We start from the raw sequence: 27,475 nt of genomic DNA on the forward strand, positions 1-27,475 counted from the left end.
TTAAACAGTTCTTTTCCTACCTTTGTATTTATGGATATACTCAGGTCTCTGATGTTTGGCAACTTAGATGATATTTCAGTATCTACAGCAAGAAAAATACATGCAAAAAAAGAGAATTATTCTCTTGCATGATATAACAAGGATATTTACAAATATAACATCTTTTTTCACTTCTTGTCTGGGTTTTATTATTAGATTATCAATATGGTAATATCCTGGAGTTAACAGCTGCTGGCACTGCATTAACAGTGTCTGTCAGGTTCTTTTCAAAAATACACAGTTTAACAATTTCCAGGAAAATTCAGTTGTTCCTCAGCTCATTTTCGGGAGATCTTCTCAGTTTCACAGACAACTGAGTGAGAGTGTGTCTGTGTATTTTGGGACAACCATGGCTAAGCACGTTTTTTATAGATTTGGCATATAGAGCTATGCCAAAAGCACAGCACCTCTGAGTAAGAGGGAAAGTTTCAAATATCTCAGTATAAAAAATGTGGATTTTTGTTTGTAGGCTTTGATCATTTTGGGAGTGACTGAAAGCACTCTGTAATCCATCTCTTCTGTATTTCAAGAGACAAGAAGCCCCATTCTTTGTGTTGAACTTTGTGGATAATTCTGCCTACATTCAGAGTTCTTCAGGATATATTGTGCTCTTGGAGCTAAGGTGGTTGGGGTTTTTTTTTTCTGGATATTTATGCTTATAAAAGGAATGAATCTTTGTCTCAATTATTATTTCATTAGTGCAGTCTCTGTGTTTTCCCAGGAATATTCAGTTCCTGAAATGTTATTTTATTGGGGCGTCAAAAAAAAAAGTTTTAATAACAAAAATTACTGTGAAGATAAAAATTTAACAGATTACAGAGTTCTTCACTCTACTGTGATCTTCTCTTACTCTATAAGAGTGTCAAATATGTTCAAGTATCAGGAAGCAGTAGACTGTCATAATATTTAGTTCTTATACTAAGAGTTTAAAAATTGCCTGACTGGTGACCTAAATGTATATTTATATATGATAACTTTTACATGAAAAAAGAGAGGCAAGAGGGCTGGAAGAGGAGCTCACAACTAAGATATTGCTGGCTTTAGGTAGATATTCACATTACAGTACCTCTGTAAATGTGACCTTAGTGATATAAATGTTTCTTATTTAAAACTGATTAAGTATGAAGACTTATACAAATGTAAATGTAAACTAGATACTGGAATTTCTGTTGAATGTTGGAGTTTAAAAATAGTTTGAGATGTTTAAAATGGCTTACCTTTTTTCTATCAGTGATTGAACTATACCTTTGGACTGGTTAAGGCGTCTCCTCAAAATGAAAGGGAAATGCCACTTTAAGAGTGTATTTACTTTTTTTTTTTTTTTTGAGAGAGATATGCAGCTGTTCTCATGACCCTTTAGTCTCTTTAATACAATTTTTAACAATAATAAAATCTCTCAAGAATTCTTTGTGTACGTGATACTAGTTGGAAACCCTGTAAGTTGCAGTTTGGAACCAAGACAAGAATTTAAAAAAAAAAAGTAATTACTTAGCATTTATCTCGCTTGCAAAACTGAGACTCTGCTGATTAAATTCATTCATAATTGTGTACATTTTATAAAAACATATAGTTTTGATAAATGTCCCTTCCTTAAGAACTCTCTGTAGCCAACAAGGTGTCCTGTCCAAATTTTTGAGCAAGTCTGTGAGACTGCTGAGTGTCATCTTGCATCTTGTAGACCAGCAGTGAGTTTCTATCAGGTTTTTTAACTCTTTATGTTTTGTTACTGATGTTGCACTGCTTTGAAAAAGAACAAGGTCTCTAATATGTGAACTGTAACATTTTAAAGCCAAAAAGAGTGTGATTTCTGTTCTTGGGGAAAGTAAAAAGCAAAAGTAATCTGAGTTAAACAGCAAGGTGAAATCTATGTTAATTATTGGCCTAGTAGTGATTGCTCTGCAATTTATATAAATATAACCATGAGCTCAGTTGATTGACTCCTGATTTATCATATGGGAGACAATAGTTAACTTTTGTGCATGTTGCATTTCTCAATAAGCTTTGTCAATTTCAAACTGAGCATCCACCTCAGAATTCTCAGAAAAAGGGTTGTCTAGTTTTATAACACTTTTTTTTTGAAATGGGAAGAGTAATGGAATTATGTTGATACTATCTGTATTTTTGTCTGCAGAGCTAACCCTTCATGATGCCATATGTTGAAAGCAAAATGAAAAAACCCTCACTTCTTCAAACATGAATTATAAATTAGTTCCATTTTTATATTTTCTTGCAGAAGAGGATAATTAAGCAAAGAGAACGAGGGCAGTTAACAACATATTATAGCATGCCATATATATTCAGGACCAATGATCATCTCATGCTTGTTTCATGAGGAATCTTTCCAGTCTCTGCGTTTTTGATGTGTTCATTGTTGTAGCTGAGCCAGAAGCATCTTAGCCTTCAGGGTGAGCTTCAGAACTTAGGGCTTTTGTGGATAAAGAAAACATTCTAATATGCTGTGGTTCTTTTATTTTCCAGAATCACCCAGCCATACAACAAGAACAATCATGGTAAGTATAGAGGAGATTATAGGTATTGATCTGCCTATAGCTATGATTGTTTCCTTTAAAATGAAGTAGATATAGTAGTATCCTAAGCCATTGGCTTTTCTTTTTTTACAAAGTCCAGTATCATTCTAGACATAAAATGAGTCTGTCTTTATTTAATGAGAAATCTTGGGGAAAAATATCAGAGATTAAAGAGCCTAAGAGGTAACAGTGCTCTCAGTTTGAATAGCTGAAAAATTAAACTACAATTCTATGTTCACTGTTTAAGTGATTTTTGATTATGTCAAATTAATGCTGATAAAATTTTTTGCATTCTATCTATATCACATGGGGCAGAGCACATTTAAATTTCAGAACAATAGCTGAGTATTTTTTTGCATAACATTCCTCAGAGGCCAGTTTCTGTCTTTACCTTGAATTTGATAATTTGGGTTCCAGAAATAGGGAAATGTTTAAGTGGATAGATACACCTTCAAAAATGAAATTAGAAAGCTTTATGTAAAAAAATGTCGCGCACTTAGTGTCTATCTTGCATTTTTATAGGGTGAGAAATGTTGGTCTCTTTCTTTTTCAAACTCATAATAAAGTTAGGTAAGGGCTGAACAGCAATTCACATAGAGAAAACCTTTCTCTGGCAGGAAATGATTGATGCCTCTCCTGTGGGTGTTTGAGGAGAGGGCTTTCTGCTTTTGGAAAATACCAGTTTTTGAGGCGAGTGTCGAAATTTTAGAGTAAGCCCCAGCAAATCATGACATGAGCTTGTTTATTTCCATTCCTATAGTTTTTAGGGTGTCCCTCCAAGTTTATTTACCTCTTCTTTATGTATGGCGTTTATGGGACATGTAAATTCCCCCATGGATTTCTTCATTCTGCAGGGGATAAAGGGTTTATATAGTTTGTTGCCTTTATCATTAATAGCCATTAATAATCCAGTGCAAATGAATTATAAATAGGTAAGGAATCACAACATTTCAAAATAGTAGAGATGTCTGGAAAAGTGATGTTTCTGTTTCCTACTGGATGTGATGTATTCCTTCTTGGTCATGAATTTGTTTCAAATACACCCGTTTCAAAAGAAGATGCTTAGTTATTCAAGTGTATTCCTCTGTTATAAAATTTTGGAAGGGATTGAAAAACTTTTCAGTGTTTTTTCCATGTTGCATTAGTTTTGGGAAAAGAGCAGGGCAATCATGTTGAAGTGGTGAACCCTTCACTGTGCTTCACCTTTACTCTTTTTTGTCCTATTAACTCTACTCTGAAGATACTCAGTCTCTCTTTTCCATTAATGTATCAGAACAGTTCTAAAAACTGAGCCAAAAGAGTGAGGATTTTTCCCATATATTTTTTCTCACACCAAAACATATCCTAACTTTTAAAGAGAGAAGGAAAAGGTTTTTAAATAGCTTGAGTTCTTGAGGTCCCTGTGTTTTGAACCTCTCCAGACCTCTCTGCTGACAGCTCAGGTGGCTCAGACCTCAAATGAATATTTTGCAGTGTGTGCAGTAATTGTTCATTGAGCTTATATAAATAAAGGTAGAAATAAATGTAAGTATTCTGCTTAGTGAGAAATTGTTATAGCAATGTCTGTTCTACTCTGCAACTAAAGCAAAACTGAATGTGTAAAGGAAAATTTCTTACTCCCCAATGAGTAAGTAGAAACTGTCAGTAAAACCAGGAAATATGGTATTCCTTGCATTAGAAACAGTATGAGATGATACATTCAATACAGATGTAGTAAAGCAATGCTGCTGAGAGCCAATGTAAAATGCTACTGCAATAAATACTTTGAAATTAAGTCCCCCTTTTCTGACTGATTACGGTTATATTGTAACATAAAAAGTTAAAGCATGACCTGTAGTCATCAGAATGTGAGAGGTACCACAGCAATTTTGTATTACTGCCTTGGCCACTTTGATGTAAAAAAACTTTTGCCTTACCAAGGTGAAGTTTTTGAACTTCTTTAAAGTTGCATTTATAGGTGTTGAAATAATGTAAGGCATTAAATCTGGCCTTGTCTCCAAAGATTCAGATTTATGCTGGAGTCAAAGCCAGCAAGGTATTGAGTGTTCTGCTAAAAAATCAAAGTCCAGTTTTTCTGAGGACATTACAATAATTTTTATTCTGTATTTAAATGTCATGATAGCTGCCTATTTTTTGGTTTAGATACTTGTTCATAAAAATAAAAACCCAGGAAATATTTTAAGCATCTGTGTGATGGGGGGAGAGGGAGACGCTGCTCTGTTTTGACTATAAAATAAATTTCTTTTTATTCTGTGCATAGTTGCCTAGCCTAATCTTTCATTACTAATTTACTGATTTCCATAAATAATTATTTACTTCAAAATGATACCTTGTAAGACATGATTTATTTAGAGGTTATATGGCTTGTTTGCCATATATGACAAACAGGGACTATAAACATTACAGTATTTTAGCCCAGATGCTTTGGCAAGTCAGCTGTAATCTTTTAGGAGGGTAGTTTCTTTTGGGTTTTTTTGGTGGGTTTGTTTCGCTTGCACATAAAAGTGATTGAGTTAGATTTTCAGCATTACAACTATTATAGGTGTTTGTGAAAGGTTTGGTAGCAAATCCAGTGGTTCTAAAGTTACATTTGTGTTGAGTACTTGGTTATTTTCTTATATATGACCTGTTGTTTGAAAATAATTAATTTTTAATAGCCTTTGGGTTTTTAAATGAAATTCTATACCCAAAGTGGTTGTGTGCCTGCATACAATTATCAACATTTGCAACTTCATTCTGTGTAGAGATTTTGGGTATTAATTTTTGCATTCATCTCACATTTCTATGAATAAGTAAACCAGCCCCAAGCCTTGATGCTTATTAAAGGTATAATACTAATCCCTTTGGAATTAGGAATACTTCAGGTGTGGCAAAAGAGAATCAATACTTGATTCAAACTTAAGGTAATTCTAAACTCATTTTAAATTATGTATTGCATAATTAGGTCAATGCAAAATATATGGAATCAATTAATATGGGTTATTGCCAGTCATCTGAGCATAGCTGATTTCTTCTAGTGATTTTTTTCTTCTTGTAGAGGGCTTCTTTTGCTCTGCTTGCTTTCAATTGATTTTTTTTTGTTTTTTTTTTTTGTTTTTTTTTGTTTAAAGATGCAACAAAAAATGAAAAATGTTAATTTAAGGCAATGGGAATGTTTTCCTTTTAGAAACAATGGGGGAAAACATAAATCATAAATTGAAATCTGCTTAGGAATTTATGGTAGTTCAGTTAAACATTCCTTCAGCCATAGTACAAATGTTCACTGTTAATTTTTACACTTTGAATTACTGTAAGTGTTATGTATTTTATTTCAAAGCTGAATGTCTTCAGACCTGAGTGTCTTTTCAGAAATTTTAGTGGCTCCCAATGAATAAATGTTCAACCACTTATATAGCACTACAAACTGGGCAACTTGTAGGCAGGAACCTTGGCTGGAATTTAGGATCTGGGTCCCATTTCTGAATTTGTACAGGATTCCTCTCTTGTCCTACTATCATGCATCTCAGTGTCCTTGTGCTTCTCTGGGAGCCAGTGAGAACAGGAGATGTACTCTCAGTAATAAAAATGCTATATTAAGTTGCCACTTTAATTTAAGGTGTTTTTGGGATGGTATCCAAACTTCATTGGACTCATAGCTGCCACCAGAGCAAATATCATGTGTATAGTGATCTTATACAGTCATTTCCTTGGTTTCCTTGCCACAGCAAAGCCAGGTGCATCTTGTGTTGTAAGACCTGATTTTCAGTTGTAAGTCAGTGCTGCTGTTCCCAGAAGATTTGACAGGGACAAAGAGATGTAGCTTCCTTGTGAAGGGATCACCTGTGTTCCTTGGAAGTTGGAGGTGTCTCAGTTGCCCACTGTGAAAAAATGCAGATGAGTTTTGATGAGCAGCACTTGCAAGCAGCAGAGAAATGGATCAGCAGGGGGCAGGTGAAGCTGCACAACAACCAGTCTTTATGTAAAGTCCTCCTTGCTGAAGGCCTTGAAAAGATTGCCTTTGGTCTCTGAGGGTGCATTCACTCTGCAGTTTGGACACCACCTGTTTGACAGGTGAGACTCTTCCCAGAGATAACCCCATGATGACTTAAATATTTGTGTTCTTTAAGGGATGTAAATTTGCCTGAATCAGAACTCTCTTTGTCTTGAGAAGTTTTTCTTTCAAGTGTACTCAAAGTTTCTTCTCCTGATGTCTTTTGAGCATGGAACAGTTCTGTCCCAGAGGAACAAGAGATCTCAATGAATGTGCTCAGACTGAGATGAAGAACTTGGGAGAAAGGAGTCACTCATCACAGAGGAAGATTTAGCCAAAAAAGCAAACTCCTGATGCTCAGGTGCTGCTCTGATGTGCCCCCTGGCATGCAGACCCTTAACACCAGTGGCTCTGTTGCAAACTCAGAGCACAGCTCATTAGTGATATACACAGTCCAAATCAAAGCAGCAGCAGGTGATTGCACACGGTGGTGTTGTGAGGAAATTGCTGAAGCTTTTTGCAAGCAGAGTTTTAAATGAGAAGGACTTCAGTGGTAGCACAGGGAGAGTATTCTTGAGGCTTTCATAACCTTTCTGGCATAACTAGGAGGGAAAATTTGAGTTCATCATCATCATAAAATAAAAGCATTTAACGAGTACTTTGTATGAAAGTTCATTTTGCTCTTGGTGTTGATATTAGTGTGACAGTGTCATTGAATGCTCATTTTCATATGTATTGGTGAATATATTTTTTGAGAGGAACTAATGAACTGATTTCCTGGTCAAGAGCTTCAGTTGTTTCTATTAACTTGAAATTAATGTGGTCCCTAGCACAGACTGGAGAACAATGGTCTTATTTTCTCTTGTCCTTCTGTGAAATGTAATTAATTTCTTCAAATAGCTTGAAAGGGCTGGGGTAGAAGGGAAATAAAAGAGAAAATTCTAACCAATTTGATGCAAAAAAAATGAGATTATATTGTAAGCCTTGTGTCATTTTCTATAATGTTATCTCTTACCTGGAATAAGGATTAGGGGCTAATAAAAGTAGAAAAAAACAGAAGTTCAGAATTAGTTGCAGTATCTGGCTCTGCCAGGGGAAAAATTGTCATGAAAAGACAAGTACTTTTTCCATCAGGCTTCACTGTTTTTCAGAGTTTATGCCACAGGAAAGACACTTTTTGTACCTTGTACATTTTCTGAACATTTTTTGCCTGCACTTCTTATCTTGGCTAAAGGAAACATTCAATGGTGTATTAGAAAGGAGTCTGGAAAAGATCTGAATCATTACATGAGATACCTTAAACCCATTACTGAGTAGGGAAACACAACAAAAATATACCATTGGAGCCCTTGAATGTTCCTCTGTAGTGTATGATACAGGAAATTGCCAGATACAAATATTGAATGGGAAATCTGATGTGTGGCAATGTTTTCCATGCATGACTCCTTACTCTCTTTTTGAGCACCACCCACTGTGTACAAGAAGAGATCAGCAGTTAAAAACCTTAATGAATTTCTAATTTCACAGCACCTATGTACATTATCCTGATTTTATTCTAAATAACAGCTGAATTACTTCTAGTAGCATGTCTTTTAGGTCTTTTTCCCCACCAAAGCCAATATGAAAAAATATGTGAAAGCCAAACTGCAGTCTAGACACTGACTGAAAAAAATGGAAAAAATTAAGTCAATATTTCAAAGGGCTACAAAGATAGATTAATGACCCTATATGCAACAATGATTAAATTCACCCTAAATCTTCTTTGTTTTTAAGACAAAGGAAAATAGTTTAGCTCTAAGAAAGATTTATGTGTGACTCACTCAAATATGATGTCTTGTTTCTCCTCTTCTTGTTTGGTTTTGTTACATGAGATCTAAGGAATCACACAAGAGATGGCTCGGTTACTCACAGTAGCATAATGAACAGATGGAAATATTCTGTCCAATGCATAAAATTTGTCCTACTGGAGAGACTAAATGGTGTGGCTTGGGGTGTGGTGAAAGTTTTGTCATGACTTTAATATAATGCTTTGAATATGAGTGTAAGAATTGTTCAGAAAAAAATATGCCCTTGTTTATCTTTTCTGGCTTTTATGTTTTTATGACAAAATTTAAGAGATCAGTTCTGTGCTCTGTTCTGCTGTTTTTTTGGGTGCTACCATCCCCTTCCTTACTCGGTGACTGTGATGTTGGTTCCTAATTAGGGGCTACTCCCATGAATGTGCAGCACTGGATGTATTTTAGGAATGTTGCAAAAATGCTATCAGTAATGTGGAATACTGATATTATTTTACCAAGAAAATAGTACTTCTCCCTAGGAAAACATAATATTGAATCCATGTGAGATAAAGTAAGCAAATTTTAGTATTTGTATAATGTCTTCTATCGTAACTGGTTTTGCCCAATTGTTGTTAGTCCTGCTGCTAATTGATTATGTGGAGAAACAAGATTAAGATTTCCAAGATTAATATTTTTGTCATGGTGTATTCTTCCAAAACATTACCTACAGATGATACAGAAAACATTCTCACTCTCTCTTCATGTGTAAGAAGGCAGCTTTTCTTGTTAAATCTGAGTAGTTACTCTCATTGCACAATTACTCCAGGTAAAGATTTAGTGGAAAATCAACACATCATTTTCAGTTTGATGTTATCAGCTATGAAATGAATGCAGATGTATTGCAGGTAGCTCTAACTAGATAAAGACCAGTGAGTAAACATAAGAATCATGGCACCAGTGTGGTTAAAGCATGACAACATGAACATGATAACATGAACATGACAACAACATGATATAAACCTTTGTTTTCCTGCTTCTGTACAGGTTAGCAGCAGGACCAAACTGCTTGTTTTATTCAGTGACTTCTATTTAAAAACAAAGACAGGCAGAGTAAGGACCTGCAAAATGAGAAGTATGCATTTTTTGAAATTAGTTTAGTGCCATACTTGGATGAAAAATATAGGTCTTGTGTCTCAGTGCTTGGGATGTTAGTTTTTTTTGCTCAGAAAATGTTAATTCTCTCCTAAAATCAATGGGTTTCTGTTTCTGGATTGCTTAGTTCATAGCATTGACTCATGCCTCAATACCTTTTTGTATAAAAAGGCATTAGCAATAGTTAATTTAGTTTTTAAAGAGCTTTAAAACCTATGCATAAAACATGTCAATGGGCACAGCTTGGTTGTTATCTTACCCCCAGGTACTGATTGAGGCAGATGAGCCGAGTTTTGAGATGTCTGTAGGCTGCCCTTTACAGCAGAATTCGTTAATGGAATTATGCTTATTCTCAGACAAACACCTTTCCCTTTTACTATGATTTCAGCATGCTGCTCCCCACATCCATATGACTAATGGTAAGGCCTTGCAGGCCAGTGCAAGTGCCATTAAGACAAGCACCATTCCAGTGATCAAGAGACAGAGGCAAAATTGGCTTGATGCTTCAGATGATGGTTTCTTTATAGCTACAGAAGAGACCAGGTAAGAAAAAATGAAATCTTAGCAGAGAATGAGGCTTACTGCATACGTGTTACTGATCCATTATTTCAATAACAGTTTTTGACATTATTATCTGAGGTTGCATTACAGCAAAGAGCCATGTTTGGCACATGCCAAACTTTGCATGTTCTATCTACTAATATTATCAGCATTTCATTAATAAGACTTAGTACTACTTCTATTGGCAAAGATTAGAACTTTCAAATTTCACTTATTTTAGTTTGTATACAATGAGGTTTAGGGCACCTCTGATCATCCAGCAAAATATAAATGCATCTACAGTGTAGGTTATCCTCTAAAATTTTCAGAACTTGAAAAGTAGTGTACAGCAGAGAAATATAGAGCTGATGGCATCTTTTCCAGGCTAGAAGTTGATTTCCTTTAAAAGCAACTGAGATGATAATCTCCTTCAGCCTTTCATTTACAGATTAATTGGTAAAATTTAATGAGCTTTTGCTTTCCCCAGAAGTGCTTGATATCATGGAAGAGTAACTATTTTTCCAGAGGTTCCTCTATTCTGTTCTTGTCTTCCCCTGTCTGGCCCTTCCTTGATTTAATTCAGACTAAGACAAGAAGCTACAGTCTGGTGTGGTTTTTTTTTTAAAGAGCCTGTTTTTAAAAAATCTTTAATATCTTGCTTAATTACAACAAGTAACATCAGATTGTTCCTCACTTCTGTGATTATTTCACAAGCCTAGAAAATCTGGTAGTTGAAGAAAAAGGTAAATAAGAAAAAGAGGGAAGAGAAAGAATGTATGCAAATATAGAGATAAGCATGGAAAATGTGCACATTTAATCCCATTAATGGCAGATTCAGCTAGGAAAGTTAACATACTAGCACATGATAATCTGGTGGTTATTTTGACATAATTCATTATGGCACTTCTTGTTTTTTCTTTTAATGAGGAATGCAACAATTCAGAGAGAGTGGTAAGAGGCTGCTGAGCTGATGAGCTCTTAGGCTTCTGATTCCAGCCCAGATTGATGGCATTTTGAGAGTTGTTTGATGCAAAGACTTTAGTAATATCAGACTAATCCCTAGCAATTGGATCCTGAAAGTGAGACTGATTACCTTTTGAAGTTTTAGAATTTTCAATTTCATGTTTTCCCAATGTTATAGAGGAAGTGCCTGTCAAAGGATGAGAAGAGTCTTACACAGGCAGTGATCTCTCCACTGATCTGGGAGGCAGCCCAGACGACTTACCTGGACTAGATGTTTAAATTGCAGGTGGTTGAAGTGTAGTGGGATGAGTCCTGGCTTTGCAAATCACTCATGTATGATAGCTCTGCTTGTTCTCATCCTAGGAAATCCCCCTCCCCACTCCCAGGGCTGCAGACCAGGGAGAAAGCAGAGCTGTTTCTGGCTCTGCAGCCAGGGTGGGGCACAAACAAGGGTCTTAGTGCTCAGGGGTCTGTGTCTGCTCCTCTTCTCCAAATAATGAACAGTTTAAAGTAACATTAGAAACCTCCTGGTATGGGGAACACAGGGAAGTTGGACCTCACTGACACTCCTCAAACAAGGAGGTGCCTGAACATGTGCTGTTGCATCACTCTGGCAGGTGCTGGAGCAGCATCACTCTGGCAGGTGCTGGAGCAGCACAGCAGGGAATTTTTTTTATCCTTTGAAACTCTATTTCACATGAGATCTGTTCTTTGTCTTTCACAGAGGTTTTCCATTTTTTCTTTTTCTTTTTTTTTTTTTTTTTTTTTTGGTACTTTCCTGTCTTCATACCATTGTCTCCTTCCCTGACATGTGCCATCTCCTTTCTAATTTTTTCCTTTGATTCTTTTCACCTTTACTCTGAGATTATTTAGAGCTGGGGTAGCTTGTTCTCCTCTGGGTTCTGAAAGTCTCCAGCCTTTGGAGCTCCAAGTGGAAAGCACTGCCTGGTTGTGCTGCTAGGGATGCCCTAATGTCCAAGAAAACAATTAAATGCTCTGTTCTTTGAGAGCAGCTGGAGACAGACAGCAGTCCCTGACAGGCAGCCTGTCCTGTGATAGGAGATCACGCAGCTCAGCACTGCCAGCACAAAGTTGAAAAGCAAAGTTGAATGCAATATAATTGCAATGGGAAGAGATGACTAGGAGGTGATGTTTGAAAACTCAGCACGCAATTTACCCAGTCCTGACACCAAATAAAAAAAAAAAAAAAAAGCAAAAAATAAGAATGAGATGCTGGGGAGCAGCCATTAGGTTCTGAACATGTTCTGAACACTCAGTTCAGAAATAATCACCCCATCTAAGGTCCCAACTGGTTCTTTATGCAACTTTTTTGTGCTCCATCAGGATCCAATCTGTTTTATCATGTGAATTTGTCCATTAAAAATACATATGAGAGAGACACATGCTAATTATAGCAAAAGGAAAAATATTTTTCAGTGTAATTGAAGCTTGCAAAAAAGGAAATATTTTTCAGTATCATTTGCAACAGCCCACAACAATTTTCATTTCACTGTCCTAAAATATGTTTTTTTGTCTAGTGAATTAAGATGCATATTTCTATAAAATATCAAGTAAGGAGTCTAGAGGATAAATTTTCACAGAAATTTAGCTTAAAAAGTCTATACTGTAATAGATAGTTGATATTTGTGGAGAAAAAAAAAGAGTAATAATATTGCTCCCAGACTAAAAGAGGTACCAGTATATGTTAGGCTAATCAAACCCAAGATGCAAATGAGCATTCTCAATGTTATTATATATAAGGTGAATATATGTATTTACTACTCAATTTTAGAATAAATTTTAGTAATACTAATTTTTAATAATCACCCTTTCCTCTCTGAATTTAAGCAGCAGTATTTTTTCTGTAAAGTTAACTCTTCTGTATCTAATTGCTCACATATTTGAGATATTTGTAGCAATGGATGCGAAATATTAAGAGCAGTGAAAATAACTATGGGACTTATATATCATCTGAGCTTTCCATAGTAACCCTTGGAGTTACCCTAGAATTTTAGGGCAGTGCCTTTTTCTCTACTCTCAGGCCACAGTTCAACAATGTTTGCAGATATTCTTAAAAATTAGTGTGAGCTTGTGTATCATGGAAACACAAGGACTGGAGTTTACATCTGAAGTTGAACACATTTTTAGGTGCTCATCTGCCCTTCTAAGTAGAACAGGAATGTATTTTATATCAGTTGTAATGCACATCCTCATACATTTCGGGTTTGTTTTTGTTTTGAGCTGTAGCTATTTGAAAACCATTTCCTCCCCCGTTGTTTATCAGTATCTGCACATCTGGGGAAAAATGGCAGTGGAACTCCCATTTGTGTTGCCCTCTTTTCCAGCCCGATTGCCTCTGCAGAGCTGGCTGCACGTTAACACAGTGCTGAGCCCCAGTCATTACAGCCCATGGCCTCTTCTTGGGGAAGAGACAGGGTTTTTCCATCTGTCTGCCTGTTAGTGCCTTGAAGGGATCACCCTCAGGAATTTTGCCGTGTGTAGACGTGGATGTCCTTCTGAATACTGTCAGCATGCTCAGTGAATTTTGCCAATGAATACAGAGGTCCCCAGTTCTGCTGTTTCATCTCTAGTGACAACCTGCACTCTTTATTCCAAACCCTCCCTGATGCATGTGTGAGAGCAGCTCTCATGGGATTTCCCTGCCTCTGCTCACAGCAGGGATTAATCTAGGCAGAAAACCACATGGCAGTTCAAGAACACTTACCTTTTGACATTACATCGTAATTTTATTGACCTTTACTGGATTTAATATTTTTGTATTTTTCTTTATTTGTATCCTCTTCAAATGAAAAAGAAATTCTCTTTCCCTACTGTGAAATAACTTGCTCAAGATTTTATTCTGAAGTGCAAATCTGCTTACATAATTCATTGAAAAAAATCACTCTTTAAAGAGCCTCACATTTATCACTGTTCAGTAGAAGAGTGTCCTTACCTTTTTTTAATACCCTTAGATATTAGTTGCTGGAATTTTCCTAGAACTACATGCATGCTTTAGGATAAGCCAGAAGTCTCCTAATTATAAAAGCATTTTATTAATTTCTTTGTACTAAATCAGCTTTGCTATAAGAAAGTTTTTGGGTCATGTGGATTCTATTGTAGGCCCAACAGAGGTCAACAGAGAAAATTACCATATGAGGAACTAAATTCTTTATACAGAATTGCTATTCTGGGAGTTAATAATTGAAAAAATTGAACAGTTCATTATGGTCTTCAGAACCTTAGTAAAATGTAAGATATTGACTTAATAGATCTTGAATTATATAAGATATAAACATAACCTTTGGGTAAAATTAATAATATTATTGTTGAACCATTTGATGTCAAGGGGAATAGATCTGTTGATAAAAACTTTTCTCACCAATTTTAGGTATTCAGTTTCCTATATTTCCTATACACACGCTCTGTCCCTAACAGAGTGCATGTGCATGCCAATGATCAGACTTGTGTAGGGACAGCTAAAACACTGGTTGGTAAATGAAATTTTTTTTTCAGCATTTGCAATATAAGAAATGTGTGGAAATGTTTGGCTAACTGCGCTATAGCAGTGGATTCTAAGTGCTTTCCCTTCATGGGCCAAAAAGCATATTTGCATATAGATCTGCAGTTGAATGACTCAATGCTTGTTTCCTTTCAGTGCTGAAGCAGTTAGAAACCTTCTCACGGTAAGTGCAACTCCATTGGGAATGAGTTAACTGCAACTGCTAAAATTAGAACGTGATCTTTAGCTGTTACCAGCAGACATGGCTTCCTTTTTTGCTGATAAAATGATTTGAGAGGCATCCCTGTGGCAGCATTATATAGGCAATTTTCTTATCCCTCACTTCATGTTCTGTCTCCAAAAGGCAAAATCTTCCCTTGATTTGTTGAGGTGCTACATAAAGATATCACAATTGCTGTGATAATTACTTGGTACCACTCATTTTTATTTATGCATGTCTCATAGCACACACCAAAAAAGCTTAAAATCCAAAGTTGCATGTTGAGAAAGAAGAGAATGTGAGGCTGACAACCAGCTTCTGCAGAATGTTGAGTCTTGCTGTGCTGTCAGTGGTCTGCTTCTCATGCAGAGGTGGGGGAGAGCCATGCTAGTGCTCATCACCCTTCGTGCTCCTGCACGTGCTGCTGGTCCTCTCTGCAGTGCAGCTTTTTCGGTGGAAAGCCCAACCTGTACCTCAAAACAGAAAGTGAAAACCTGCGGGAACCAAAGCCCGAGTTAAGAGACGTGGGTGACCTGCCCCTGCCCCCTCTATCTCCCACGTGTGTTTTAATCTAGGCTTAGGCAAGGTCATGTGCAGTACCTGAGTTGCAGCACGTTGCCAGGAGAAAAGGGAAAACTGGAGGAGTAAGGCTTTGGTGCCTGGGGTCTGATACACAGTGCAGAGCTGCAGGTCTACATCCGAGACAGAGTTCCAGTGCTAACTGCTCTGCTCCTTCTTCCTCTTCACACGTGCAATTCCTATAATGCAAATGTCCGTGGGTATGTTTACTCTTTCTTTTCCAGTTGGCCCCAACTGTGCAAAAAAAATTGTGTGCCAAAACACAAAAGGGTATTTTTGGCCTCTGCTTTTTGTAAAGATGAAGCGCTTTGATTTGAATTGGGATCCTGGTTTTGAAATACACAACACTTGGATCCTGGGAATAGTGTATTTTCATTTCTTACTTGCATGGCACCATGGCCTTTAGATCCCAGTCCTGTAACCAGCTTCAAGAAGATGCCTGGCTGCACTCTTGGAGCATCATCTGCAAGTCTGACTTGTGATACACCAGCTCTCTAACAAAAAAACACATCAGCCTCTAAGGATGTAATTTTCCAGCTCCTTTACTTCTGTTGTATTATATAGTTGTCATACATCTTGAAAAGCAGGGATTACAGAATATATCCCTTAGAATTCTGTTTAATCCCTGCTGATAGGATTGCAAATATCTTATTGATTGGTGACGTCTGAGTCCAGGTGAACTGACAGCTCTCTCCAGTCACCATGACAATACTGTGTGTGAAGAATACAGGGAGGAATTGTCTGTGCTACAGTTTAGGAGCCATCCTACTTGGTTAACTTCCATTCAAAGCTATTATATGCTCATGAGAGAGCATAGTATTTTCTGTGAGATGTCATTTTGACCTTATTTCATGTGGTCTATTCATGAATGCTGTGCACATCTTATAAACCATACTTTTCTGAGCCCTAGCTGAGGCCCTGTGATACAGAATCACAGGCAACAGTATAGAAACTAGATCATAATCTCTTACCATTCATTTCTCATTGAGCAGCTTTCATGGGTCTAAAGATATTTTCTTCTTTCAGTATTTACCTACATGATTTTTTCCTGTTGGACCCTTTATAGTACCTACTAAATCAAAGTAGCACTATTGTGATAATGCAAATGTTTGTTTTTAAAAGCAGTCTCATTCCATGGAACTAAAACAACTCATTTGAAGAATGTGAATATTTTTTTAACTTAGGGAATCATGGCTATATACAAGGAAAACATGTTCACAAAAACCCTTCAGAGCTCAGTGTAAACTATGCCATTGGACAGAGCTGGGAGGTTTGAAAAACACATACTGTTATGGGGTTTGCTTTATCAGTCTTCAGAGCAAATAGAATACAGTCATGCTGGTTTGGAACTATGGATTAATCTTCTAACAGTTTAAAATGGAGTTTCATTTAGTAGCAGTTAGCTACTTGCCCTGTTTAATGCCACATGGCAGTGGAAGGATGTTGCAGTGTTTGGAGCACTTGCCTAGGACTGGGAAAACTACGATCCAGTTCCCTACTTCCTCCCAGACCTCTCATGACATGTCAAGCAGGTCTTTTAACTTTATATCTCCAAGCATTTATATACCTAACTCCTCAGACACAAAACTAAGAGGGTGCCTAAGTGCTTGCTTGAAGATTTGGAGGCCTGAAGAATCAGATGAAGCCTTCTCGTTCTTCCAGAGCGCTGCTGCACAAGGAGCAGGTCAGAAACCTTAGAGGGGATTTTTCATAGAAAACTCTTTACCTTTATTGGTAATGAAATCTCATGGAAATGCTACCTACAGGAGTCCAGAAGCTGTTGACTGAAACTGGATGATTTGTTAGTTTCGGAGCTGTCTCCACTGATTCGCAGGTGAAAATTAATTAGCACACAGCTTTGGTGATGACTGCAGGGAGGCTGAGACTAGGAACAGATGGCTGTAAATGACCTAGTTACTGCTGCCTGAAAAGTCACACCTTTGGCTCTTGTGAAATGATCCTGCCCTGTTGTGAGCAGAAATTCAAATATGCTGCCTCTCCAGGGGGACTTAGATACCAAAGTTTGCTTTGTAATTGCATCTTAGGTCAGAGCTTGAATGTGGTTAATTCACATGGCTCAGCTAAAAAACAAAGGCAGGTTTACAAGGGTCACTCAGCCACTTGCAATCTTCTCCACTGCCGTTGACAAATGTTCTCTCACATTCAGACAGCAGGTGCAGAAATAGCCAGAAAATTTTATATTTGGGAAGGGAAATACGATTTCCAAAATGAGCCTTTTTGTAAAATGTTGCTGTCTTGGGAAACTTTGGAGGGAAAGAAAACCTCAACAACTTATATGAAATACAGGGATGATAAATGCATTGACTTAAACATAGATGTTGGTGGAGAAGCTCCTATATGAGCTCTTGACTTTTCCAAAACCCTTGTTTTCTTTGCTGGACCTTCCAGACCCAATTCAGCAAAGCCCTTAAATCCATTCCTGAGCTCAATCCATCAGCTAGAGTACATCACATAGTCCCCAATACACCATATATGTCTGAGGTTAGATTGTGATGCCATGTAGTTCTTTTAACTACTTTTGTTTTCTTATGGTTCTTGACAAATTTAGAGTTTTCTGCAGTATTGTTGGCCATTTCAAAAGGTTTTTTTTTTTTTTTTCAGAAGCTATTTTGTGTGTTTGTACACAGGATTTGATGTAGCTGAACCCAATCCTCTTTATCAAGTATTTCAACTGAAAGTCTTAGGGCTCGGCTTTTTGTTAGCTTGCTGCTTAGCTTTTTCTTAAATCCACATACGCAGTGGGAGTGTGTCATCTTGTAATATTTGGCCATCTTCTATTGTGGGAGTTAAAACCAATTTGGTTTTGAACAAGAAGAAATTTTCTATAAATAAGCATCTTTGTATGGGAAGCCAATTTCTCTGTCAAAACCCTGGGAAACAATCAAAGCAAAATAAAAATGCAAACTTGTCAGACCAACATATTTAATATCAAAGAAAAGATAGAGACAACATTAATTATACAACTGTTACCTATAGTGAGGTTAGGGTAACATCAGCTTAGGGCTAAAATTAATCCACTCTCACCATTCTTATGCATAAACCATAGTAGTTTCTCACATTAGATCTTAGATATTGATGATTGTAATCCTCAAATACTGTTCAATATCACTGTTCAGAGATATTTTTCTCTTTTTATTATTTCTGTGCTATGTGCGTAATAACTCATAGAAGCTGGACACAGAGTTAAGAATTATTTCATCTGAAGGCAGAGAAATACACAGCAATAATGTACATGTGGGCAGGGAAACTATGTAAGTCCTGTGGTGAAAACATTAAACATTGTTGCTAAACAGAAAAAAAAAAAAAAAATTGTACTGTGGTAAATATGTTCAAAAATATGGTGTCAGTGATCCTCACAGTCTTAAAATTTACACAGAACTGCCCACTAAATTTAATTTCTAAGTTGTCCTCTATCAGCGTCTTCTTTTCAAATTACAGATAGAGGATTTAATTATGAATCACTCCATATTTCATTGTATGTATTTAATCATTCATTCTCCACACTTTCCCTGATAATTTGGTTTTTTTTTAAACTCATGACCCTCTGGCATAAATGTAGGTAAGGCTGTGGAAAAACAAGTGTTAGTTGGTCTCTTTTTGTGAAAAAAGCTTGCATAAGTAACTACATAGGCATTTTAAATATAAAATACCACGGAGAACATATTGACTGTGACTGTGAAAGTCAATCACAGAGATAACTAACAGCTCTTGTCAAACATCTAAGGAGACTTGACTGGCTGTTTTTGCAACTTGTGCTATGAGTAGAGGCTAAAACATTTACTTGACAAAATACTATTCAAGTGTTTTTCTTGTGAAGAAAATACAGATCCAAACTTTAAAATTCCGAGGTTGCCTCTTATTTGATGTGAGACACCAGACAAGTAATTTAATTCAGCCTTTCTCCAGCTCCACCATTTTGTCTGTAAGCTTGAGTGATATTGGTGTACACCTACTCTTTAGAATGCTGTGCAGTTTTCATTAGCCCATCCAACAAGAACTATGAGATACTGATGTGAAAAGTGCTGGCCAGAAATGTGGAGAGCAGGATGAGTGGCAGAAAATGAACTTGAATAAACCTTTGGTCACATAATATTTTTAAAAAATTAAAAAAAATCATCAACCTTTGACATGAAAATGACCTTAGAAATTAGCATCAAATCATTCTGTGGCAAAGCTTTCCTCTGTCGATGCCACACTACAGGTCTCTAATCCATATTCTGCACTGGAGCTTCTGTATGTAGAGAAATGCTGATTATGCAAGAGGTTGATGGTGTGAAGCAATGCCCCAGGGGAATGGGCTTGTGAGGGAGCTTTGCCTCTCCAACTGTTTCTGGTAAGACTGACTAATTTTTATTTTTCAGCCCTTGCTTAATAGCAAGTATCCAGGATGCCAAGAACCTCCTCCAAATATACCCTATTGATACATATGTTATTCCAGGAAAAGTATATGCATAATTGATAAAATGGAAGCATATTGTCATTCTTTTTGAGCCTCAGGTAATATTATAAGCTGTAATATTGTAAAGCACAGTGTTCAGGCCAAAAACTTAATGTAATAAACAAGGGAAGAAAAGAAAGACAGAAAAATACTAATAATATTGTTGAAGTATTGTATCTCTTTTTTTTCCCTATGAAAAATATAATAGGGAGTTTTCTGTTATCTTGGACTTAAATAAGCATATTTAGTTGACACAATATTTTTGAAAGTTTTCAATGCAGTATTTAATGTTGCTGGAGAAATGCTTGTAGCTCAAGGCCAGAAACAGAAGTTGTTTGTCACCTTAGAGTCTGGGATAATGCTGGAATTGTGAATTAATATGCAAGGTGTTTGGGGAGTAGTTGAAAACAATATTGTGTTCCAGCTTGCTCTGATGCACCTTCTTTAGTTTCTTGCTTGTCTCAAGAAAAATTATATGCTTCCATGTGGGTAATTTTTTTATCTCATAGCAGGTGATGTTTAATCAATATACAGAATGACCATCCTGCTGCAGAATAAATAGATGGTTTTGGAAATTCCTCTTGGCAGAGTAGGAATTCATCTTCACCCTGCTGATATAGTTAGGAAGAATAAAGGAGTTGCTTTGAAATCTGGTGATGTTTGTGCCTGTGAGCTGTGGAAGGATTTCTGGCTCCCTGGTGTCAATACACCAGAGTGCTGGTGTATTGATACATCTGCAGTGATTCTGTGTGTCCCTTCCCAGGGAGGAGAGGTTAAGCAACCCTTTATTGGATAAAGCAGACTTCCTGCCTTGCAGCCTCTGCAGGGTAAAGTAACTAAGGAGAGGCTAATGAATTTCAGATAAAGTGCAGAGCAGCTGTCCTGTAGTTCAGGTTACAAGTCTATTGAAGCCTGAGCCATTGTTTTGTTGGAAGGAGTATGAATAATTTACTTTTTTACCCATTCCATCAAGCTTCCTTTCTTAGGACTTAGTAGTTCTATTCCCCTCTACAAAGTTGGATAGTGGTGAAATTCCATTAATTCAGATAGGCTTTTCTCCCTTCCTTGAGTGAAGGACTGTTTGAGAAACACAGCTCTGTGCATGGCTTTGCCATCATCACTGCTGTGTGTGAGGTGCTGTCCCTGCTGAGCTCACAAAGCTCCACCCAAAACACAGGGCAAATCCATCATTCCTACCAACTAGATCAAGGAGTTTTCTTTTTCTACCCCTAGTAGGGCCTCTGTGCTTCTGGCTTTTGTGAGAAGTCAGCCTCACACCCAAACTAATGTGTCACCTTTGTTGTCTCAGCAGTAGGTAACCTTAGCCTCTTGGTGTTAAATACCAAGCTCACAGAGGAACTGTGAGGACAATCTCACTGCTGATTGTTGGGATCTAGATTTATTCATCATGTGATAACCAGTGTATGACAGCATCTCTTTATGATGTTTCCTGGGATTTAGAAGTTTTTTTCAGTTCCAGCATTCAACTGAAAAATGAGCAGTGGTGCTGAGAGTAGGACTTTATGTTTCTTTAATTCCTTCTCTACTAAGCCACTGTAGAATATTAATGAAATATTTTCAGGGGAAATGAAAATATGGAAAAATCTATTGAACTAGTTGATTATTCCAAAAGGCATGACAGTTGTTTGCAATTAAACTGTATAGAAATTATTTCAATAATAGATCAACCTGTTGTTCTAGGCACTCTAGAAATGCACATAAAGAGATTGTTTCTGCTCCAAGGTGATTTTGGTTTAAACCAGCAGCAGGTAGAAAGAGACAGAGTTGGCTTTAGCCATACAATAGGTCAGGCATGACACAGTCATAGAAACCTGTGCTTTAAACCCTTGACCTGGGATTTTTCTCTCCAATAAAGAAAATGCTTTAACCCTATTATTAATGTCCTTGTATATATGCAGACTAGCTACAACCTGTTGCTTTGAAATACAAAACATCAGAGAAGCCCTCAAGGTGATGCAGTACTTGAAAAAATATGTTGTCTTAAGCTGCTTAGGAAGATCTGATGCTGTAATTGGTAACCGATGTGTCTAAAAGTTATTGTTCATAGAGAACAGTCTTGCTCCATAAATATTGATAAAATATTGGAAGATAAACACTAGCAAAGGAAAACATTTCCTTGCTAGGAGGAGAAAAATAAGATAAGCTCTTAAAACATTTAAATAATGTTGGTGTGCCTACAGCAGCACCTCTTTAATCTCATAAAGGTTATATCACTCTATCTGCCATCTGTATGGGTTTTATAATGCAGCTATGTGGCTCATGGCAACAGCTTTCCAATAGTCCCATGCTTATTAAAGTCTTCCATTTTGTTTTTATAAATTAACATTTCCTAAGGCCCTTATTTTTAAAAGGTGCATCAGTGTCAGCCCACTTCTGCCTTCCAAAACTATTTTTAACTAGTTTCTGTCATGTTGAGGTTAGATTAAAATTTTAATGCAATATGGGAAAGCTTAATCCTGAAAGTGCTGAGGGAGGAAAAAAAGTCTAAAGCAGCAAGCCAAAGAGTTAAATAAAATACTTCTCATTTGCACACAGGTAGAGATGTAGGAAGTACTGTGAGTCCTTCAGTCAGTAACATATCAGGTTTCTAAGGATCTGTGCCTACAGCTTCATCCTATTTAAATTCTCTTTCAGCAAGCAGCACTGCACACATTTTGGCCTTTTCACTGTGTTTAAAACCTGTTGAAATTAATAAAAAGCCTACCAGCTTTCTAAGATAGTACCCCCTCCTGTAATTTAATCCACTGAATAGTTAAAATATACCTCTGGATAAAAGAAGCCCTCAGAGAAATAAGTGATTATTTAATCTAATAACCACCAAGGAATTATGGTTATTCTTTAAATAGATGTTTTTTCTAAGTGGCCTTGAATTTGCACTGAAAATTTACATTGCACAAAATTTATTGCCCTGGAGCAGCAACAACTTCACAAACGTTTCTCTAGAATACTTTTTCTTATTTTTTTAGCCTTGTTTTCTTTCTGAATGGCTCTGTGGTTAGACTGATTGCAAGTTTCACACATAATATGTGCCAGAACACAAAATTCTGCCAGTGTTGGCAGTATTTATGCATCTAGCACATTTATGTTGCTGTTTACACTTGGAAAGTCATAGCAGAATACTTCACCCCAATGGAGAGATTATATGGAATTTCAATGATTGTGCAGGAAATCAGCTTTCTTATGCCTGCTGCTGACCTGGGGGTGTTCCTTGTGCTACCAGCAATTGGATGACAATACATTTCCACAGCACCAGTTCTTACATATGAGGATATTGTTCAAATGGCATCAGTCTAAGAAAGACTTGGGCAAAAATATCAAACTATAATTTAGGGAGAGTGAAGAAAACAAAACTATGTCCTTGAGCTTCAAACTCTGCAGCCAGGTTTGTATTAGGTCATTAGCATATTTTTAGTGGAAACAGAGCACCAAGAGCAATTCTGGACCTTGGTATTTAGGAAGAGTTATGGACATCTCGCAAGTGCATGTATGTTGAAGGCAATTCCTCTTCCTAGGAAAAGGTTTCTTTCAAAACAAGGTTTGTCATCTGCTGAAATATCAGCAGGCTTTTGCATGCAATTAATTTCTTTCACTGTAGAATCTTTTTGCATAACTTGTATTTCTTTAATATACCTTCTTAAGTACTGTTGGTACAGCTGATAAGACCAAAGTCAGCGTAGTCATCACAACTCTGAGTCCAATGCAGAGGAGGCAACATGGATGCACAGCAGTTTATATATAGCACAGTAACACTCTATATCAACAACCTAAAGCAGACAATGCCTTCTAGTCCTACTAGAAAAGGCTTGACAACACATTCTTGACCAACACCAGTTGGAGGCCTCTCTTTATTCTATTCAAGTTTAAAAATTGATGCTGTTTTACTGTGTGGCAGAATTAGAGAAGGGAACTTTGAGTCAGCTTTTGCAAATGTGAAATTTCGCTCCCAGTTATCCTATTCCTGAGAAATCTGTACAGAATAGATTATATAGGATTGTGCTTCACTTCAGCAGATGGTGAGTTACATGGAGCACACTTGGATCCTGAGAAAGGGTTGGTTAATTATAATGACTCGCCCGATTAAATTTAAGCATGGCATAAATGCCCTGTACAGCCTATTATTTCTACCCATGAGGTTCCAGTCTGTTTATGAAACTTGAACAGAAACATTAGGTCTTCATCTAGACCACTGCTAAGACTTATGTACGTTTCCATATTTCCCTGACTATGTGCCAAGGGTCTTGTGTACCTTTATCTGCAGTTACTAATTGAAGTGTCATGCAGACATAAAGAATGTGCATTATTCCTACATGACACCAGTGCATCACATTTAACTTAAAAATGAGCACAGTGGGCTTTATATACTGATGCCCTATTAAATATTTAGTTCATTCTCATATCTTTGGTCTCAAGAAGGCTGGAAATTCAAAGCAGAGGCTTTAAAATACTTTTGAATTTTCTTTTCAAGACTGTAATGCATCATGCTTCAAGAACTAGTAGAAAAGTCAAAGAAAAAAAAAAAAACCAGGGAAAATGGCAATTAATCTGTCCTAACAACTGCAAAAGATGTTACCAACGATACAGATATTAAAGCCATTTATTGCCATTGCCAGATAAAAGCTTTATGTAATTAAAACATATGGCTGGTATTAACTGAAAGAGGGACAGGAAATTGAGCATTAAAATTGACTCTGCCCTTAGTTCAGTGTATCTCTGGGGGAGGGCAAAGTGCTATGAGTGAAAGGGTGACAACAATTTTATCTTTGAATATCCTGTCTTTTGTCAGCTCTTATTGCAACCTGCATGTTTAAGTGTTAAAAAGGCTCTGAAGAATTATGAAACCCATTGAATGCCTCTCAAAAAGCTAGACTGTATTTAGATGCTAAAGCCTTCAGTGTAAAGAAGCCAGTCCCTCCACTTTCTATAATTTCTGCAGTATAAAGAACAGTTTTGGCTTTTAGAGAAATGATTGTTTAAATATAACATGTAATATAGTCAGTGGAAATTTCCATTCTTCCAGTTTTATTTCTGAAAGGCTGTATCCCAGAAAGCTAATTTCTGGAGGCATTTTCACAATCCTCTTTAAGCAGAAGTGCTGGATTACCTTTTAAAAGTGCCTACCAGATTAGTTTTTTTCTGACTGAGTATATAGAGCTAGTTTCATTTATACTCAGTGAGGAGTTGACTCTGTGGCTTGCTTGATATAATAATGTGATGAGCTTTTTGTTCTGCCTTTCTTTGTGTTGGTTTTGAACCAATGTTTAATGGGAATGCCTGTATCTTTTACTTTACTGTCCATACAAAATAATGACAAATTATAATCTCAAATCCTTTACTGTCTTTACATGTAGTGTCAGCTGCAAATTGCTTTCATAAGCAGGAACCTCTAGGCATTTATAAAGTTGCCTTATTAAAAATTCAGAAGGGTAAACAATGATCTGATATTACTTGAACCTTCGGCTTCTCAAATGATTAATGACCACATTCCTTCTGTAAATAAATTGAAAGTTTTGCAAACAAATACATCAAAAAGGAACCAGTTCTGTAAGGTTTTGTGGACATGATCCCCGTTGGTCATTGGTGTGGGCAAAACCTATTGTCTATTCACATGAATTTATAAAGCCTGGCTGTCCCATTATTTTAGATAAACATATTTCTGCCAGTCTGAGATTACATTTCTATGGTTTTACCATTCTGGAAGGTATGCAATATCTTTGAATCAATTTAATATCTTTTTTGGCCTAATTTAAGATGGCCATATAAAGTGAATACTCAAGCAATAAGTTTTTTTTTTCCTCAGTGGGATTGTGTGAAAAGCTGAAACCAAACTTTCTGGTAATTCCTTTTCTTTTCTTCAGTTGTGCTTATTGCTGAATGGTGCTAAAACCAAATTTGGTATTCCAGGACATGAAGACATCCTTCTTTCAAAAGGGAATATATCTCTTAACTTTTAAAATATATTAACCAAAACAGATGTATTTTTCAGGCTCCCTTTAACCTCTAATAGCAGAGTATAGTCTTCTGCTTTTTGCATGTTTGTTTTTTTTTTCCCCTTATGTACTCTTCTGTGGCCCAGTTAGTTAATGTGGAAGCTTACATCCCTGGGGAGCACTCAATCTGTAACTAACTAGTAACAAACTAGTGTTTGAAATTTAATATACAAGTTGCTGTTTTAGAATTCAATAGAATTTATTTACAGCTGATCATTTATTTTCAATGTCATGTGCCACCATTTTTCAGTTTCAGAGGTAACAGCCCACTTAGATGAAAGGGAAAAACCACTCCTTGAGTTACCATCTCAGAACCTTGATGCAGGTAGGCACCTCATCACCCTGCAGTTTGTAGGTCACATTTTCAAGTCAAAATGTCTGAATTAGAAAGCCTGGTCTCATTAAGTATTAGAGACCCCAGTTTGCTTTAATTCATTTCCATAAGCTCAAAATCCCTATAATTTATAAAACTACCTAAATGAAGGCTGGAATTCTTGAGTAAATTCAGAAAATAGGTCATTTTCTAGTAGCATCTAATGTTCAGGTCTCTGCCAATGAAGATGGTTCTTGACATACTCTGTGTGTACCTTTTTCTGTGTTTTCTGATACCATACCCTGGATACCCTCAGCATTGTGGTTATTGATTTATAATAGTAAAGAGACAGAACAGTTGAAACATAGCAAGTATTTATGCTGCAAAACTAACTATCCTTGGCTATTCAGGATTACAGTACAAACAACTCCACCTGGAGTTAATATTATTGTTTCATTTATCAGCTGAAAGTCAAAAATGAAGTGAATTTACTGCACCTGAATGGCCGTAGTAAAAATGCCTGGAGCCCTAGGTCATGTGTTATCTGCGGAAGTGGTACAGTGTAAATAACAACAATTGCTTCCACTTTTACAGAGGTAGCATGTTCGTTGGGTGCTAACACAGTCCTTTCTTCTGTGATCCTTCCTTCCAGTATTGATATCACATGTGAGGATTCACTACCTGGGCCTTCTGGCCCAAGATTTCATGTAATTAAATATTATTATTTAAGTCTTATCTAACACCAATTCCCTTTTCGATGAACCATTATCAGACAACTCTGAATCATCAGTTGATGGACAGGGCTGACTCTTGTTGACTGCAAGTCTCTTTTCCATGAACTAGCCTTCCTGCTCTGGTAAGAGTATTTGTTATGTTTGTTATTGGCTCTTGTGCAGTCTTCTGTTAAAGACTGAGATTTATCTCTTCTGTTGTCTCTCTCTTCCTTCCCTCCTTTCCTCCTTCCCTCCTTACAGAAAAATCCGTAAGAAGTTCACCAGGTCACAGCTGAAAAGAGCTTCCAGAACACCTTGTTCTCCGATCATTGCAAAGACAAAGTCTCTCATGAACAATAGGCAGGCCCGAACAGAGCCAGGATCCATCATACACTGAAGATATAACAGCATCAGCAGCATAATAATGTCAAAATCATGTTTAATTGTGAATGCAGACATAACAGGACTTCCCACATCTCTGAGACAGAAACATTGTGTGGACATATTGTGGCCGGGTTCTGTGTTCTGGGCAGGATCCAACAGCAGCCCTTGTTTTCCCTCATCTCAGCAAGGGCTACTTCTGGTTCACTGCACAGGGCTATCCCGGATTCCCTCCATTCCCAGACAACAGTGTTGGCTGGTCAGGGAGGGGCTGTTTGCACTGGTCCCACTGAATTGATGCAGAGTTCACACATCACATTTGTCTATGCCTTC

The 27,475-nt window shown here is 36.9% G+C and overlaps 1 protein-coding gene across 2 annotated transcripts in view; it reads left to right on the forward strand.

Moving 5' to 3' along the window:
* MTA3 (metastasis associated 1 family member 3) overlaps positions 1-27,186 on the forward strand; it is a 133,179-nt gene extending 105,993 nt beyond the window's left edge. Inside the window, exons 17-20 of one of the 2 annotated variants that reach the window (XM_053974512.1) lie at positions 2,518-2,549; positions 9,856-10,010; positions 14,626-14,653; positions 27,023-27,185. In XM_053974512.1, the coding sequence (XP_053830487.1) occupies positions 2,518-2,549; positions 9,856-10,010; positions 14,626-14,653; positions 27,023-27,034 (227 nt within the window). In that variant the 3' untranslated portion in view covers positions 27,035-27,185. Of the gene's footprint in view, positions 1-2,517; positions 2,550-9,855; positions 10,011-14,625; positions 14,654-27,022 lie in introns of both variants that reach the window. The other variant, XM_053974511.1, reaches the window with a different exon arrangement.
* Positions 27,187-27,475: the final 289 nt, after the last annotated feature.

This window comes from Vidua macroura, chromosome 3, assembly GCF_024509145.1.
Source record: "Vidua macroura isolate BioBank_ID:100142 chromosome 3, ASM2450914v1, whole genome shotgun sequence".
Taxonomy (NCBI): domain Eukaryota; kingdom Metazoa; phylum Chordata; class Aves; order Passeriformes; family Viduidae; genus Vidua; species Vidua macroura.